An 18,927-nucleotide genomic window follows, 5' to 3' on the forward strand; every position below is an offset into this window, starting at 1 on the left:
TAAAGCGAGGCCTTCGAGATAGGAAGGCCATCCAACTAGCAAATGACGTCATCATTCGTCGATCCACAATGATATTGGGAAGTAAGCGCTTCGATTAGTATTTTGGTTTAATTAAACTATTTGGTTTATTTATTATTGTCTTCTATTATTTTAGTAGCATTAAAACTTCTACTTTTTCATTTGAAAACATAAAAAGGAACCAATAATCATACATTAAAAAATACACTGAGCTTAATTCATAGTATTTCACATAAAAACATTTATAAGTCTTACAAAGTATTCAAATAACTAAACACGATTTTATTTTACAATCTTGTAAAAACGAAGTGATAAATAAACATAGTTTTATTTTTCATTTGAAATTTTTTTTTAACACTAATCGCATTTTAACTACTCGTATATTGTATTGAAACATTAAGTCTTAAGAAGTATTCAAATAAATAAATGAACTTTCATTTTACAATTACATCAAAACCAAAAATAATTTTACCATTGTATATGAATTAGAATAAAATGAAATTTTAAAATATAAATAAACATTTTTACTAAAGTAAACGGGAAACATAACTGCAATATGTTTCAAAGACATAACATCAAATTAAAATACATAATACCAGATTATTAATGTTAACTTAGCTTAGCAAATTTATACTTTTAAAAAGACATGAATGTTTGGGTGCCATCCCCCAAAGTAAACGGTGACCTACCTCCTTCAATTATGAAAACTTCAAGAAAAATACCCCATAAACATCTCCCCCATCTCCCTTAAAATTTCAAGGGCACAGTTATTTGTAACTATAGCCGTTGTAAAGCTATCATTATTATGAGACTATGATTTCTACCCCTCCACCCTTCGGTGGGCACTCTCGAAAAGTTACACAGGAATTCAACTTGAAAAACGTTAATTAAAGAATGAATACTGTATGTTGTACATCAAAAAAAAATGTATTCAATATCAAAGCAGCCTTTTTTTTTTTTTTTTTTTTTTTTTTGGAATTTGGTTACTTTTCCATTTTTAGCTTTTTCTGCTGCTAATGATTCTTGTGTGTGGGGGGGGGGCTTTAATAGTTCATCATTTTAGGCTTTTGAAAAATTATTTTAAAGAGCATTAATTGATGACAAAGCAACCTTTTTCAAAAAACTTCTCATATAATGACCATTTTAACAACTTTCTTCAATACTTAAAACTTCATATATGTTAAATTTAGATCAACATTTTGCTGAGAAGGCTCTTTTAGGAATTCAGTGTGACATTTTTGTGACAGGGGGAAGGGAGAGGATAACAAGAAGTGTGACATCACGCGTTGTTTATAACAATATGCTCATGTTGAACAGCGTCACATGTAACAAGGAGGGGGGGGGGGATTTGTTCAAAATTTTGCAGCATCCTTTATGGACAGCCCCTTAATTCAATTTATGTTACAGTTTCAGAGTTCCTGAAAGCTTATTAACAGAAAACCCAAGGAGTTCAAAAATTATATAGTTCAAGACATTTTGCCTTTTTTAAGCATAACAAACAAGCATAGAGCATTTGGCAAAAACACGTTGTGTATCCGCTGCTCAAAAGTAATCTTTCGCAAGCCCAGAAATCATGAATACCGTTAACTCAACCACAATTTGTACATAAATATGATAAAACTTAAAGACAACAGTGCAAAAAAAAAACATATTTTTTTTTTAATTTGCGCACAGAACCAGCTTGTTTGAGTAACTTTGCAGGGGCGTAGTTGGGGGAAAATGTTTGAGTATAGAACCCACGACCTCCGGCGTTCAAAGCTAATCTTCTTACCTCAGAAATACGGAAGCCCATCAAGGAATGTTTTTTGATCAAAATAACACATGTTAGCGTATGAAACAATTTAATCCAAACCGAAAATATAAGATTAGTTCAGTTAAAAGCCTGTTTCAATAAACTTGTTTACATATTAACTGAATATCAACACCAAGTTACGTTGCTTCTGACAACAAGTATATTCGCAGAAAATTTTGACATATGTATATTGTCAGCTTGGAAAATCCATTTCGAATAAATGCGTGTACAAGGTTAAAAAAATAAAGAAAGAAAAAGTTGCAAGTTAACTGTTTCAAATATTAAAGCAGTATGCTGAAGTTACAAATTACAGACAAAGATATCTGAAAGGAAACTAACAACTGTTTGTGTAATGGAGAAAAAGTTCAGTAACCTTAACACTGCATGAACTCTAATGCATTAAATGTTAATTTCTTTATCTGAGAAAAGTACTTACCTCCAAACTTTAAAATTTATTCCATGAGGCGCCAGATTTTTTTCTTCGCATGCAGGTTGTTCGGTAGCGCAAATCGCTGACTCACTTTCACTCAGCAGAAACTCAGACACTTACAAGACTTATTATATATGTATTTTTTTTAATTGCCTCAACATTCCAGTACGTTTAAAGGATGAGATAAATCCAACAGTATTGTGTTCAAGAATATGCATCCGAAGTTACATATTTCCTATTTCATCTATTACAGCCAGAGCAAGCAACACTACTGATTGCTTGTAAACTGCACTGCTTTCAAAGTTTCGCGCCAAGTTCATAGATCGACGACTGGTGGCGTAACGAAGCGGGGGGGGGGGGGAGAGGAGTTGTCTGGCCTGTTATCACGTGGGTCTCGGATAAAGTCGATGCTCTGGAAGAAAAATTTGATACTGTGGAAGAGCGCATCGCCAATGTGGAAAATAAGTTGGAAGAAGGAGACAAGAAATTTACTTCATTTAAGGAAGAAATAATTAAGGACATGGAAAGGAGATTGGCGACCGCGGAAAGCAGCTCTGTACTGTTTGGTTATCCCACATCGGTTGCTCGACCGTCCATTAAACTGGCCACATTTGATGAGAAAACCTCGTGGTAGATTTACAAAACCCAGTTCGTGATAGGGGCGGAAGCGAACGGATGGCACTCTGCTACCAAGGCATGCATCTTGCGGCATCGTTGCGGGGTGTCGCTGCGGACATTCTTCAGACCCTTCCGGACAGCCAGCGCCTGGATTTCGCCGCCCTCATATCTGCGTTGGAGCTTCGCTTCGGGGAGAAATGCCAGAAAGATTTCAGTCGACTCCAGTTGAAATCCCGTTTCCAGAAAACAGGAGAATCCCTGCCAGAGCTAGCGGCGGACGTCGAGAGATTGTCTCATCTGACTTTTTGCGACTGTCCTGAGGATGTGTTCGAGACAACCTGGCTCTTACCTACTACATTGACGGGGTTCGAGATCTAGAAATCCAGAAGGCTCTACAGATGGCGGATGTCAAAGACCTGAAATCTTCTTTGGTATATGCGATGAAATACGAGGCCGCTATCCAATCCGGACTCTGGAAGCTGAAAAGTCTGATTCCAGGTCGTCCCACCTCGCTGAACTAGAGAGACAACTCGGTGACTTGGCAAGACATCTGAACAGCATAACAGCCCAAAAGAAACTAGAGCAAAAGTGCTGGAAATGCGGTAGTGAAGGGTACCTGCGAAGGAGTTGTTTGGCTCGCCAAGCGAGGGAAGGAAATCACCACCACCAGAGCTCTGCAGATTTCCTCTACTAGTAGTGGCAGTAATGGACTTTTCATTTACGCACATGTAAATGGGAATCCCTGCAAACTGATTGTCGACACAGGAGCCAATGTGACAATCATTAGGACAGAAGAGGCTCGTCAATTTGGAATGAAACTGTTGTGGACATCGCCACGCGTAAGTCTCCAGACTGTGACAGGTGACAAAATCGAGATTGAAGGTAAAGTAGACTTGGAAATAGTCTTTGGGAATGCCACCTACTGTCATACGGCATTCGTTGCTGATATCACGGCCCCTTCATTCTCGGATTGGGCTTTTTAAAGAAATATGACTTCACCCTTGACTTCAAGACTAAGCTGCACTCAATGAGAGAAGACATAGCCATCTTCCACGCAGAAAAGGAAGTAAAATCCGCTCATCAAATAATAGCAGAAATGGACTTCACCGTACCTTCTGGAACAGAATCATTAATACCTGGCTCCATTGAAGGAAGTAATAGTTTTCGATTTGGCAACATTGACCACCCTAACCTAAGCAATAACCCAAAGAGAGTGCTGGTAGCATCTACGCTTGTGGACCTTTCTAAGGATGTAATTCCTGTGAAAATCGCCAACGTGAGCGAAAGGCCAAGGAATATCCGGAAAGGTGAAGTGTTGGCAACGTGTACTCTAGTAAACTGCATCATTAGAAGAATCAATTCTCTCGAAACTGTGTCTTCTGAGTCCTTGACATCTAAGTTAATTAGGTGCACCATTATCGAAAGATCAAAAAACTGCTGCGGGACAATTGGTGGACGACTTCAAGCATCTGTTTTCATCTATATCGGAAGATGTTGGCCGTACGAATTTAACGCCCGATAGGATCTACGCGGGAGAACATACCCCTATTAAGCAGCATCTAAGACGACTACCGTTCGCCAAGAAAGAAGAGGTGGAGACCCTCCTGAAAGAGATGACGTTGACGTCATCGAACCCTCGTCCAGTCCTCGAGCCTCTCCGTCTTGGTCCAAAAGAAATATGGCTCCACCAGATTTTGTGTCGATTACCGACGGCTGAATGAGATCACCAAGAAAGACAGTTACTCTCTTCCACGGATAGACGACACCTTGGACACTCTTTCCGGACACAAGTGGGTTTCGACCCTGATTCTGAAGAGCGGCTACTGGCACGTAGAGATACACCCTGATGGCCGAGAAAGGACGGCGTTTACAACTGGACAAGGCTTATGGCAGTTTAAAGTGATGCCCTTCGGCCTCTGCAATGCACCAGCTACGTTCGAGCGTCTCATGGAGACGACTCTCCTACGAATCCTGTCTGGTCTATTTAGACGATATCATCATCGTGGGACGCAGTTTCGAAGAACATCTGGCTAATCTCTTAGAAAGGTGCTGCAAAAGCTTAAAGAAGCTAATCTGAGTTAAGCCCGTCCAAATGCAATTTGTTCTGCCGAGAAGTGAACTACTTTGGTCACGTCATCTCTTCTGAGGCTGTACAAACCAATCCAGAAAAAAAGATCCGCGGTCAAGAGTTGGAGTTGTCCCGAAAACGTCCATCAGCTGCGAAATTTCCTGGGGCTCTGCACGTACTACAGGAAGTTTGTGAAGGATTTTTCTAACATTGCCGACCTTTTCATAAGCTGACGGAGAGCAAGCAAAAGTTTGAATGGTCCAAAGAATGCGAAGATGCATTTCTACGACTGAAGGAGGCTTTAACATCAACGCCTATTCTCTCATATCCTCAGCTGGGAAAATCTTTCATCCTCGATACTGATGCGAGCCACGAGGGCATCGGAACTGTTTTATCTCAAGAAATAGACGGCAACGAACATGTTATCGCTTACTGGAGCAAATGCTTATCAAAGTCGGAGCGAAATTATTGTGTCACCAGAAAGGAGTTGTTAAGCCATAGTTAAAGCTGTAGAACACTTCCATCATTACTTCTACGGCCGAAAATTTCTGCTTCGGACAGATCATGCCTCGTTGACTTGGCTTTTGAACTTCAAATATCCGGAAGGCCAGATAGCCAGGTGGATATAGCAGCTCCAGGAATATGACATGGAGATCAAGCATCGAAAGGTGTTGCCTCATGGTAATGCAGAAGCTTTATCAAGGGGACCCTGTCCAGAGAACTGCCGCTATTGTTCCCGAATCGATAAACAGTACAGAACGACTAGCCCTACTGCCTATCAGGTGAAAGTGACTTAAACATCATCGGAACCTGCTGACATAAAACCAATTTTGGAGTTCATGGAAAGTGACAGTCGGCGACCTAGCTGGCAGGACTTTTCCATCTTCAGTCCTGCAACAAAAAGCTACTTGGCTTTCTGGAACTCACTCCATTTACGGAACGGCGTACTGTACCGAAAATGGGAATCTGACGATAGCAAAACATCTAGGTGGCCGTTACTACTTCCCTGATCAAGGATTTCAAATGTTCTGAAGGAACTACATAGTCCCAGGTAGCACAAACCATCGGATTTACGTTGGAGAAAGGTTGAAAATGCATCGCAATGGTTGGAAATATGTTTTGGTTAGATATTGGTTTTTTTCATACGCTCATTCGATCGTTCAAAGCATCGGAGGATGGTTTAAAACCAACCTATATCCGACTAAACGCATTCCCAACTTATTTCTAACCTTCAAACCTGTTTCACATTTATGCCCTTTCATTGCATGCTCGTTGCTGATTTGCGCGTTCTGCGAAGCGTGCGTAAATGCGTCCCATAAGCCCCCCTCCCCCCCGCCTCTGCAGTCTTGTTGAGACCCAGGATTTGAAAGGGGTGAGGGAGGAGTGCGCATAGCCATTTTCTTTTCATTCCAGGGTCACATACACATTCACACGTGTCGTACTTGCTCACTGCGAATATTCAATCCTTGCAAGTTCAAGTCTTCCAAAGTAAATCAATTCATTTTTCCAACTGTTTTTCTTTCTTTCAATAAATTTTCTCTTTTTTTAACGGGGGGGGGGGGGACTCCCGATTTGGGGGGTCTCCGATGAATCGAAATTCTTAAAAATTTTGCGCATTCGAACTGATTTTTTTTTTTTGATAGATGCTTTAACTAGTTTTCTAGAGAATTTTGTGAATGCTGTGAATTTGTTTCAGAATTTCGTGTTGTTCCTTTGCTTAGCCTTGATGGTAATTTTAAACGCACAATATTTAAAAACAGTTTGCTAGTCATACAAATTACACGTGCAATTTACCATAGAAATAAAATTGTGTCTTTGAATGAACTTTTCTCATTGATGGATAAAATACATTAAAATTCCTTCCATAATAATAAAATGAAAAAAAAAAATCAATGAACATGAACTTTTGAATGAAATGGGAGAGTATAATATAGTTCGGCAAAACAATAAAATAAGTACTTTTCATGATATTCAAGTTTATCCTACGTCATTTTAATTGTTATGAAGATTTACTAACTGAATGTGTATGCGTATGATTTTTTTTTTTTTTTTTTTAATTTTTATTCTTATTTCAGGTCAAAGCAAAATTGAACCTTCAAACAAGCTAGGTTATTTTTCATGGCAGAATTTTAAAGTCAAAGATTTTATTCTGTCTTAAGAATAACCTTGCTGGTAAGTAATATTTCCTGAAAAAGAAAAAAGAAACTAATGTATGCTTATGAAGATAATTTTCGAGTAATTATTCAGGAAAATAAAAGGTAAGAATTATAAATATCTTAATTTTTGTTCATATTTTATTGAAACGTTTGTAAATGATAGGAAAATGATAAATTGCATTTTTTTTTTTTTTTTAGCATTTTTACTCTTTGAAACAATATATTGATGTAATGAGTGAAAATAGTAAAAACTTTAAATGAAACAGGTTTGAGAGCAATCAGAGGTAGCAATAAAGGTTATGATGTCACAAAGGGCAAAAAGTCACATAAATTATAGGTACTATACATGATGCAACTATTTCTCTACTATATTTTAATTTATTTTAGCATATAAGAATTTCCATGCTTCAGCATATTTTTTTAATTTTTAGTATTTCTATTTCTACGCTTGTAAAATAATAATGATTTGATATATATTTGGTAAAGTATATTGATTTGATGAGGGAAAATAATAAAAAATTCAAATGAAATAGGCTGGAAAGCAATCTGAGGTAGCACACTATTAAGGTTGCGCATATTAAATTTCAATAACATTGGGAAATTGTTACTTAAATGTTGATTTTTCATCAGAATAGCGTCGGAAAATAATCAGTCTAATGTTGGAAAATTGTTGGATAAGCGTCAAAATTTATATTGGGATAATGTTAAGAAGTGTTGTTTAACTGTTGTAATTTACATTGGAATAACGTTTGGAATTGGTTGGTTCACCGTTGCATTTTACGTAGGAACAGCGCTGGAAAAATGTTGAGATAACGTTGGAAACCAATCGTTGGATAACCGTTTTCCGACGGTGCACTTTAACGTATGTTCTAACGTAAGAGGCCGACATAAGTCTAACGTAATAAGCTAACGTTGGCCGAATGTTCGTGTGCTAGCTGCCCAGCTAGCACACAAACATTCGGCCAACGTTAGCTTATTACGTTAGACTTATGTCGGCCTCTTACGTTAGAACATACGTTAAAGTGCACCGTCGGAAAACGGTTATCCAACGATTGGTTTCCAACGTTATCTCAACATTTTTCCAGCGCTGTTCCTACGTAAAATGCAACGGTGAACCAACCAATTCCAAACGTTATTCCAATGTAAATTACAACAGTTAAACAACACTTCTTAACATTATCCCAATATAAATTTCGACGCTTATCCAACAATTTTCCAACGTTAGCTGCAACGTTAGACTGATTATTTTCGGATGCTATTCTGATGAAAAATCAACATTTAAGTAACTATTTCCCAATGTTATTGAAATTTAATATGCGCAACCTTAATAGTGTGCTACCTCAGATTGCTTTCCAGCCTATTTCATTTGAATTTTTTATTATTTTCCCTCATCAAATCAATATACTTTACCAAATATATATCAAATCATTATTATTTTACAAGCGTAGAAATAGAAATACTAAAAATTAAAAAAATATGCTGAAGCATGGAAATTCTTATATGCTAAAATAAATTAAAATGTAGTAGAGAAATAGTTGCATCATGTATAGTATCTATAATTTATGTGACTTTTTGCCCTTTGTGACATCATAACCTTTATTGCTACCTCTGATTGCTCTCAAACCTGTTTCATTTAAAGTTTTTACTATTTTCACTCATTACATCAATATATTGTTTCAAAGAGTAAAAATGCTAAAAAAAAAAAAAAAAAAAAAAAAATGCAATTTATCATTTCCCTATCATTTACAAACGTTTCAATAAAATATGAACAAAAATTAAGATATTTATAATTCTTACCTTTTATTTTTCTGAATAACTACTCGAAAATTATCTTCATAAGCATACATTAGTTTCTTTTTTCTTTTTCAGGAAATATTAATTACCAGCAAGGTTATTCTTAAGACAGAATAAAATCTTTGACTTTAAAATTCTGCCATGAAAAATAACCTAGCTTGTTTGAAGGTTCAATTTTGCTTTGACCTGAAATAAGAATTAAAAAAAATAAATAAATAAAAATAAAAAATAAAAAAAACATACGCATACACATTCAGTTAGAATCTTCATAACAATTAAAATGACGTGGGTTAAACTTGAATATCATGAAAACTACTTATTTTATTGTTTTGTCGAACTATTATACTCTCCCATTTCATTAAAAAATTCATGTTCATTGACTTTTTTTTTTTTTCATTTTAGTATTAGGGAAGGAATTTTAATGTATTTTATCCATCAACGAGAAAAGTTCATGCAAAGACACAATTTTATTTCTATGGTAAATTGCACATGTATTGTGCGTTTAAAATTACCAAAGCTAAACAAAGGAACAACATGAAATTCTAAAACAAATTCAAAGCATTCACAAAATTCTCTAAAAAAAACTAGTTAAAGCATCTATCAAAAAAAGAAAATCAGTTCGAATGAGCAAAAATTTCAAGAATTTCGATTCATCGGAGACCCCTCCCTCCCCCCCCCCCAAAAAAAAGATAAAATTCCCCTAGAAACAACCTCTTCCTAAAACCTCCTGCCAAAATGAATTTGTAGGAAAAATTATAGCAGTTTGAAACAAGAAAAATCTGGGCCTGCACAGCCACAATCATTTGTCGTGCTTGGAAAACAAATAAAAGTATAGAATGCATTTAATAATCAAACACACACATACCAAAAAAAAAAACAATGTTTTATCTTAGTTTTAAATTTATTGAAAGAAAGAAAAATAGTTGGAAAAATGAATTGAATTACTTTGGAAGACTTTAGTACTTGCGAGATTGAACGACACTCGCCGTGAGCAAGTATGACACGTGTGAATGTGTATGTGACCCTTGAATGAAAAAGAAAATGGCTATGCCCCTGGCGCACTCACTCCTTCCTCACCCCTTTTTCAAGTCATGGGTCTCAACAAGACTGCAGATGCGGGGGGGGGGGGGGGGGGGGCTTATGGGACGCATTACGCACGCTTCGCAGAACGCGCAAATCAGCAACCAGCTTACAATAAATGGGCGTAAATGTGAAACAGGTTTGAAGGTTAGAAATAAGTTGGGAATACGTTTAGTCGGATATAGGTTGGTTTTAAACCATCCTCCGATGCTTCAAATGATCGGATGAGCGTATGAAAAAACCAATATCTAACCAAAACATATTTCCAACCATTACGATGCATTTTCAACCTTTCTCCAACGTAAATCCGATGGTTTGTGCTACCTGGGTGGGGTAGTGCGACTGGAGGACATTTTGGTGTCTTGAAAACCCTCAATAAAGTTCAAAAGCGCTTCTTCTGGAGCAAAGCAAAGGATGACGTGGAGAAGTGGTGCTATTCTTGTGACGCCTATGCTGCCCGTAAAGGACCGAAGAAAAGAAGCCGAGAGGAGCTACATCTGTACAACGTTAGAGCTCCTTTCGAACGAATCGGTATCAACATCCTAGGTCCTCTAACTGCTGATGGGAAAAAATACATCCTTGTTTCCATTGTGTATTTCACAAAATGGCCCGAAGTATACCCCATTCCAGATCAAGAAGCTACCACTGTAGCAGAGACTCTTGTCCAGCATTGGATCTCGAGATATGGAACACCTCTGCAGATTCATTCCGATCAAGGGAGGAATTTCATCTCTGCTTTGTTTAAGGACCTATGTCAAATTCTCAAAATTGAGAAAACTAGGACAACACCACTACACCCACAGTCGGAGGGCATGGTGGAGAGATTTAACCGCACAATCATGAATATTATCTCGCTTATGGTCTCCAGAAATCAACAGGATAAGGACAAGAAGCTACCTTTGTTATTGCTTGCCTACCGCAATGCCGTCCACGAGACTACCGGATATGCACCATCTAAAATGCCCTTCGGACGAGAGCTTCGGCTGCCTTGTGATCTCGTCTTCGGTCGTCCCCTGGATGCGCCTTCATCGCCTGAGGAGTACATCCAGGATCTCCAGGACCGGTAGGAAGACGTTCATAACTTCGCACGAGAGCGAATCAACATCGCGGCGGAGAAGATGAAGACCCGATACGACACAAGGTCCACCGGACATCCAAGAAGTTGACAAGGTTTGGTTATGGAATCCCATCCGACGGAAAAGTCTTTCTCTCATATTGCGGTTGCATTGGGATGGACCCTATAAAGTCCTTAACCGAAAGAATGGACGTCGTAGTGAGGATCCAAAAATCACCTAATGCAAAACCTAGGGTTGTACATTATGATCGGCTAGCCCCATACTATGGCCATATTTCATGAGTAATTACGTAAACACCCATGGTTGATAACATAAAAGTTGTAGATAGTTTTTTTTTTTTTTTGCTTTTAATGTTTAGTTAAATTTCTTGTTATTATTGTGTTTTCTGTGTTTGATTAGTTATTATTTAATGTGTGTATTTGTAAACTTGCGATATAAGTTTCGCATCCTTTCTGGGGATTGTACTGCATGGGACGTGCAGACCTTAGGAAGGGAGCAATGTTACAAATTCTGTAAATAGTAATTATTTTTGTGAATAATTTGTCGCAATCCGGCTAAATTTGGCGTTTATTCCATTATTTTTCATCTAAAATTATCTTAGTAACGTAACCTGTAAATCTTTTGTTATAAATATACAACCCCCCAACATTTGTATGATGTATATGGTCCCTGGATAACATTTGTGAATGGAATAAAAAGAAAACATCAATAAGCATTTCGAATTTTGTCGAAATTTCTCTAGGATTTATAAATAGCCTCCGCGCGTGATAAAGAGTCAGTTTTGCTTTTTAAACTGTCTGAGCCGTTAGCTCTGTTTATTGTGAGGCATTTGCGCTGTGTTTTTGCATATTTGGATGTAAATTCGCGTGTAGCCGTTGAGTTTAAGGTGTTAATTGATATTTGTCTAATTGCTATGGTTGATTTAGCAGTTGTAACTACATTTCCTGTACATAGTTGTAAAAAAATCTCCTTTTCTTTTCTCATAAACTGCGTCGTCATTTAAAGAAAGTTTGAAATTGCATCGAACGCGTAACAATTTGAGAAACCGAAAAGATAAGAAAGGGGTTTGCGACAAAAAAAAAAAAAAAAAAAAAATGGAAACCTCTGTTTTAGGGTATTAGGGAAGGGCTATTAGAGCCGAGTGTACTTTCATAGCAGCTTTGTGTAAGTATTCCAACTCAAATTCGCATTAATAACACATTCTGTTTTCAACTGGACGCCCGAAAAGGACACATTGTCTAGATCAGCCTCAGCTTCTTAGACCCAGACTGTATTTCTACTCTACGGTATTTACGGTTGATTTTGCTGGAACTAGTTCCAAAATCAATACTTAGTACAAGATTAATGTAAAGTTCAATAAAAATGCAAAATAAACTTTTTTTTTTTTCATTTCACATACACTTTCTTTTCCTGATAGGATTATAACCCTATTCGGCTAAAAAAAATTCTTGTTGTCAATACTCCGCAGCTAGTGGAATCGTTCTGTATGTTAATGAAACCCTTGCTGTCTCAAAAGCTCGGAGATAGAGTAAGTTGTGATTTTTTCTCCATTCTCTTTCTTTTCAAACACACTGATCATTTTTCGTTTAGGCGATTTTATTTCTCTTCATTTTAATTCATCGGAGGCCGGGCCAGGCAGTCCTGAGAAGTTAGGTGAAACCATAAGACAGGAGTGCGCCCGGTACGTAAATATTTGGGAAGGATGAATTCTTATTTTTCCGATTGACACTCGGAATTTCACCAAATGTTAAAATACGAACATGCACACACCAGGCCCGGATCTATAAATTTCGGGACCCCCTGCGACAAGGGTTGTAGGGTCCCTCCCCAGATGCTTGCAGTGCATATTTGTAACGTTTATAAGTCTTGGTGCTTTTTTTTTTTTTTAAATTTTTCTTTCAATTTCTTGGATCGTTGGTTGGGTCCCTTAAGGCCATGAGCCCCTCCCCACTGCGGGTACGCAGATCCGGGCCTGATGCACACACACTTACATCTAACTAGGAGAAATCTTGGGCATCATTGAAAACTCAAACACAATCGCAATATTGTAGCACTGTCCCCAAATGTTCTAAATCATCAGAAAAATCTCCATTTTTTTCAAGAACCCATTTTTTAATTTTTTCTCAAATTTAAGCAACTTTTTCGTAACCAAGGACTGCCAGTATCAGTCTATTTCCTTCTGTATTTCTAGTATGCATAGCTGACTGTAACAGGGGAAAAATTAGCCTCCTACTGTAAGTCCCTCATCGACTTTTTTAGGCTCGAAATGACGAAAACGGTCTAACTAATAAATTTTTCGGTGTCAAATCGTGATTCAAAGAGTGCCGTTTTCGTCATTTAAAAAAAAAAAAAATCGATGAGAAAATTTCATTAGGAGGCTATTTTCCCCCCCTGTTGCAGTTAGTTATGCATACTAGAAGTACAGAAAAAAATATGTTGATACTGATAGTCCTTTGTTATGAAAAAAAATCGCTCAGCTTAAGAAAAAATGTTTTTTTTTTCTACTTCTTTAAAAAAATATCTGCGGGTGTTAGTCGAATAAAAATTTGAAAATGCTAGAGTAAAAAGCTAACTTTCCCTTTAAAACCAAACAAAAACTGTCTTGTAATGGACCTTTTCTTCTCTTTATTTTTTGTTTCTGCTTCCTCCCTTCTTGAACTTTTTTTTTCATTTCTTTTTGTTTGCGCCCTCGAACGTGCGAGATTTCGTTTTTTTCCCGCTCTCGAGCTCTGTGCCCTTGTTTAATTGCGCCATCAAACCTGTTTTTTCTTTTGCGCCCTCGAACCTGTGCGTAATTTTTCTTTCAGCGCCCTTTAAACCTGAGCATCTTTTTTCTTTTGTGCCCTCAAACCTCCCCTTCGTTTTTTTTTTTGCGCCCTCGAGCCCGTGCGCTTTTGTTTGTAATTATACTATTTTTTTCCCTTGATTTGCGTCCCCCCCCCCGTCTGCGCTTTCGTTTTTCTCTCTCTTTTTTTGCGTCTTAAAATTTGTATGCCTTCAGTTTTTCTTTCCGCACTCAAACTTGTGCACCGTCGTTTTTTTTTTTTTTTTGCACCCCTTAAACTTTAACACCTTTACTTTTTTTTTGTGACCTCGAACCTGTGCGCCTTTTCTTTTCTTTCTGCTCCCTCCACACTTGAACGTTCATTTTCTCATTTATTTTTATTTGCACCCTCGAACGTGCGCACTTTCGTTTTTTTTGTGTGCCATCGAGCCTGTGTACCTTTGCTTCATTGCGCCCTCAAACCTGTACACCTTGTGTGTGTGTGTGTGTGTTTGTGCCCTCGAACCTGTGCGGGTTTTTTTCTTTTCGCGCCCTTGAACCTGAGCATCTTCTTTTTTTTTTCTTTGCGCCCTTAAACTTGTGCGCCTTGACTTTTTTTTTCTTTTCACTCTCAAACTTGTAAACCTTATTTATTTTTATTTATTTATTTATTTTTTTTTTTTTGCACTCTTTGGGTGTGAAGGTTAACGCCCTCTTGGAGAATCCAGTCCGCCCCTGCTTGAAAGAGGCTAAGTAGACTGCCAGAATACTTAATAAAATACCATTTAACCAAATTTCATTGAAATATATTTGCAAAATATAATTTTACACAACAAATAGATTTCAATTTTTATTAACTACTAGAAAGTTGCCCGTCAAGGTATGACGGGTTAAAATTGCTACTCTTCTTCTACATTTCAACGAAGCAATTACCTGTTTGATGATATTTTGATAGTTGAAATTTTAACCCTAATAACTCCAGTGAATTAACCCTAAACTCCAGCAGATAGCGTTCATAGTTGACCGTTTTTTTGTTTCTTCATTCCCCTGAAATCACACAGTCTTACGAGTAAAACAGTTAAGTTACCGCTCGAGTTCAGCCTTGTCCCAATAAAGCCTTTTCCTGCATGTTAAACATGCATGATAATTTGATAATAAGTTTACCAAAATATATTATCAAATTATCATGCCGTGACACGTGTTTCATTTTTGAAACAAGCGGGTTACTCGATCATCGGCTATTATTTACAAGGATATTTACAAAACTTAGTTTTTCATCAAAAAGAAATGCTTTTTTCAAAGGCTTATATGTCTTCTTCTCCTAAGAAAAACACAACAGATTTCGTTTCATTTTAAAGGGTAATGTGGCAGCTTTTTACCCTAGCATTTTTAAATTTTTATCACCTAACCCACAGGCCGTTTTTAGGGAGTGAAAAAGTCCATTTTTCATTTTTCTTAAGATTAATGCTCTGAATCTCATCGATTTATAGAGGGGGGGGGGGAGGAGGAAAATTGAGAATGAACCCAGAAAACTACTACTAAAATTAAGTCAAAGACTACAGATTCAAAAAAAAAAAAAAATAAATAAAAAAAAATAATAATAATAATAAAAAAAAAATAAATAAAATAAAATAAATTTATAAAAATAATAAAAAAAATAAATAAACAAACAAAATAGATAAAATAAAAAAAAAGAAGCTAACTTCCATATAAATGCAAAATAACATGCTTTTATTTATTTTTTTCAAAGTCTTACAAGTACTAAGACTTCCATGTTATTTATCATAACATTTATGTGTGCTCATCAAATTTTTGAGATAAACAAGTTGTTTTATTTATTTTAGGTCCAATTGATTGGATCTGACATGAATGAGCTGCATCAGTTTTTAGACCCAGCTATTCTTCCACAGGAATATGGCGGAAAACTGCCGTCACTTGATTTCCATAAATTTTCTCGGATTGTTCATGACCGTGAAGAATATATAAACTACATACGGCAGTTTGATTTCACAAAAACCGAAAAAACAGAAAAATACACTAAAATGGATGAAGCTGATATTTGGTAACTCAAATTCAAAGAAAGAAAAAATCATGAAGATTTTACAGGAGAGCTACAACATTACATATGGCATACAAAGGCGGCTGGTGCACAAAAAAAGTGGGGGTTTAAAAAAGTTGTGAAAGGGTAGGGGGCAGAGCCCCAAAAGCTTTTCTTTTCTGTAGAATTGGGCTACAGTTTTGAATTTTAACATTAATGATTAAATGGTTTCTAAAAATGTGGAACATGTTCTCAAAATTCAATTTCAAAGTTCCATTCGCATGAAACAACACAAGAAAATTCCAGCATTTCAAATTTTTAGGAATCGACTGATGCATTGGCGCCAATGCTTCAAAAATGTAGCCATCGGCATCGGCGGCCGATGTCTACAGCATCGGCCCATCGGCCTTGGAAAACATTTAAAGGCCGATGTATTTCGAAAAACAAAGGGGGAAAATCTACCTTTTATTTATCGATTTATCACTACATAATTTAAAGTTCGCACAGCATAGACCAACACCAGATTTGAACTTGGGAAATGTGCCGAGTCTCGGATCATTACCAAAATTTTGACAACATAACAGACACTTATCAAACACTCACTTTGATGATAGAGTTTTAAGAATTTTATATTCTTTAGTTGAAATAATTACAGTATATTAGCATAGCGGTTTAGTGCAAAAAACTAAGCTCGAATTTGGGGGATCAACCAATATGTCGAGGAGCAAAATTTCCTTCCCGAACAGAAATCGAAAACCTCGATATTTCCCCGATTTTAGCTTTCCCCCTTTTTCTTAATCAAATAAATACTCGCATATTCTGACATAATAATGTGGCCCTTAATTGAAGATTTTCCCTGCAGTGAATGCTCAATCATAAGAATAGTGCTGGAAACTCTGAATTCAGGGTTTGTATGATGATTATAAAATGTTATTATTTTTCTCTCTCGCTTTTGAAGCCTAAAAAGAATAGTTTTTTTTTCACTGAAATCCTTATTTTTCTTTTATAGCTCGTCGCCTCAAAAAAAGGTTGCATGCTGTAATTTTACTTTCACCGTAGCTTTAAGAAATTAAAAACAATTATATTTTTTTAAGTTTTATACTCAACTTTCTCCCAACTACATTGGTATGAACTAATTAAGAAAATCATTTCTCCACAGCTATTGACGTGAGAAACTAAAGAAAGTCAAATAATAAATATATTTAAAAAAAAGTGATTTAATTTATTCTAATAATATTGAATGTTAAAAACTTACATAAATGCTTTTATTCTTTCATGCCGATTACATCTTTCAAATAACTCTAACTCATTTAGCCAAAAAACTATTATACACTATTAGTGATGTTTAACAATATGTAGCATACTCAGTAAGTACATTCAGGTTGGGTATACTACTAATAAAGCTCGTACTTGGTGTAACAGCTGTTGTGTTATAGAGTGTACATAGAACAGGTTTTTGTGCTGTAATGAATGTTAATTATAGAGATATTCATAAGGTGAAAGTTTTATTTGAAACTAGGATTTATTACTATTTAATATATCCAGTTGTCTTTAAAACACGATTACAAACCATCTTTGGGAGGGTTAGGGGAAGGGGCGGCAATTTTCTGATAATAATATTTCAAATACACAGTTTTAGGCTAAATTTGTTGGCGTTAGGGAAGAGTTGATGTGAGGGACCCTTTAACAGAAATTTTAAAAATTTGAAATCATGCAAAGAGGTTAAAAAAAAAAAAAAAAAAAAAAAAACCTTCAGTGCTGTTACAGGCGCCCCACCCTCGAAAATCCTCCGAAATTTAAGCCTTAAAAATACGATTGTAGGTCCCAGCTTTGGCAGCAAAAGCAAATGGGATGGGGTTAAAAGATTCATACAGAGCAATTTCCGGAAATAAGTTCTGAAAATGCAGTCTTATAGGATCTTCGATGATACTTGTAGAGCTCTCCCTCCACAGGAATTTGTACAAAATAAAAGCTTTAAAAATGTGATCGTAAGCTATTTCGGCAACATTGAAGAAAGGGCTTGAGTTCAATGACTCTCCCCACCCCCTCCCCGTAGCCATCTTTTAAAATGGAATCTTTAAATCTCGATTTTCGATGGTATCTAAAGCTGTTAGAGGAGGAGGGGGGGGGGGGGGAGGGAGGGCTCTTCGGCAGTAATTTTTCAAAATTGAACTCCTATAATAATTCATAGTATTTTATATTTTTTACCTTTGATTTTAATCTTTGACCAAAAATTGCTATCAGTCGAGCCCCACAAATTTTTTGGCTTTTATTTTCGTGAAATATATCAACTCATCGACCGAAAAATCATTTTTCAATCAATCTTCAAGACTGAAAAGTGAAGGGGCGATTGCCCCCCCCCCCCCGTATGAGCCACCTATGATGATATATAATTATTTAGTGTAAATATCTTGTTTCCTACATAATTTTCATTGCATCCATCAACACTGACTAAATAAAAATTAAATTTTATTATTATTTTCATGATTCAACTAAATTGAATTTTGAATTTCTGTGTGATGTACTTCTGAAAAAAGCTTCAGGAAGTTACAGTTTGCTATCATCTAAAAAATTATATTTTGGCATTGTGATTCAAACCATGTACATTAGCTGAAACATGCTAGTGCTTCCAAAAATGGCTTAGTATCCAGATCTATATACCCCAGATCAGTACTTGGTTTTAGTGATTGATTTTATTCTATTCTACAGGGTTGAATCGTTTAACAGAAACTTGAATTGTTTAAAAATAAATGCTGAAATATTACAAAACAATCATTGTTGCAGATCTTTGGCTGTAATAATTGCAGTTATTTTTTAGAAGATTAATCACATAATAAGAACTATTCAAATGTTCAAAAAATAAGGGCTGAACTATCTTAAAATCTTAATAACAGTTGAGATAAATAGCGTAAAAAATAAAGAACAATACAGCCTTTTAGTTAACATTGTAGTTTTTAAATGGGAGAAAGAGAATGGAGGAGGGGGGGGGGGAGCTTAATAGAAGTAGCAAAAGGAAACTGCAGCAAGCACTAAGGAACATGTCATAAATAGAACCGGGATTATATACAAATGTATATATGCACCTGCAATTAT

The 18,927-nt window shown here is 36.3% G+C and overlaps 1 protein-coding gene across 5 annotated transcripts in view; it reads left to right on the forward strand.

Moving 5' to 3' along the window:
- Positions 1–16,229, forward strand: part of LOC129224482 (alpha-tocopherol transfer protein-like) — a 45,733-nt gene extending 29,504 nt beyond the window's left edge. For 3 of the 5 annotated variants that reach the window (XM_054858934.1, XM_054858936.1, XM_054858935.1), the window contains exons 5-6: positions 12,450–12,560; positions 15,641–16,229. In XM_054858934.1, the coding sequence (XP_054714909.1) occupies positions 12,450–12,560; positions 15,641–15,862 (333 nt within the window). In that variant the 3' untranslated portion in view covers positions 15,863–16,229. Of the gene's footprint in view, positions 1–7,001; positions 7,178–12,449; positions 12,561–15,640 lie in introns of those variants that run through there. The other 2 variants (XM_054858937.1, XM_054858938.1) reach the window with 2 other exon arrangements.
- Positions 16,230–18,927: the final 2,698 nt, after the last annotated feature.

This window comes from Uloborus diversus, chromosome 6, assembly GCF_026930045.1.
Source record: "Uloborus diversus isolate 005 chromosome 6, Udiv.v.3.1, whole genome shotgun sequence".
NCBI lineage: Eukaryota > Metazoa > Arthropoda > Arachnida > Araneae > Uloboridae > Uloborus > Uloborus diversus.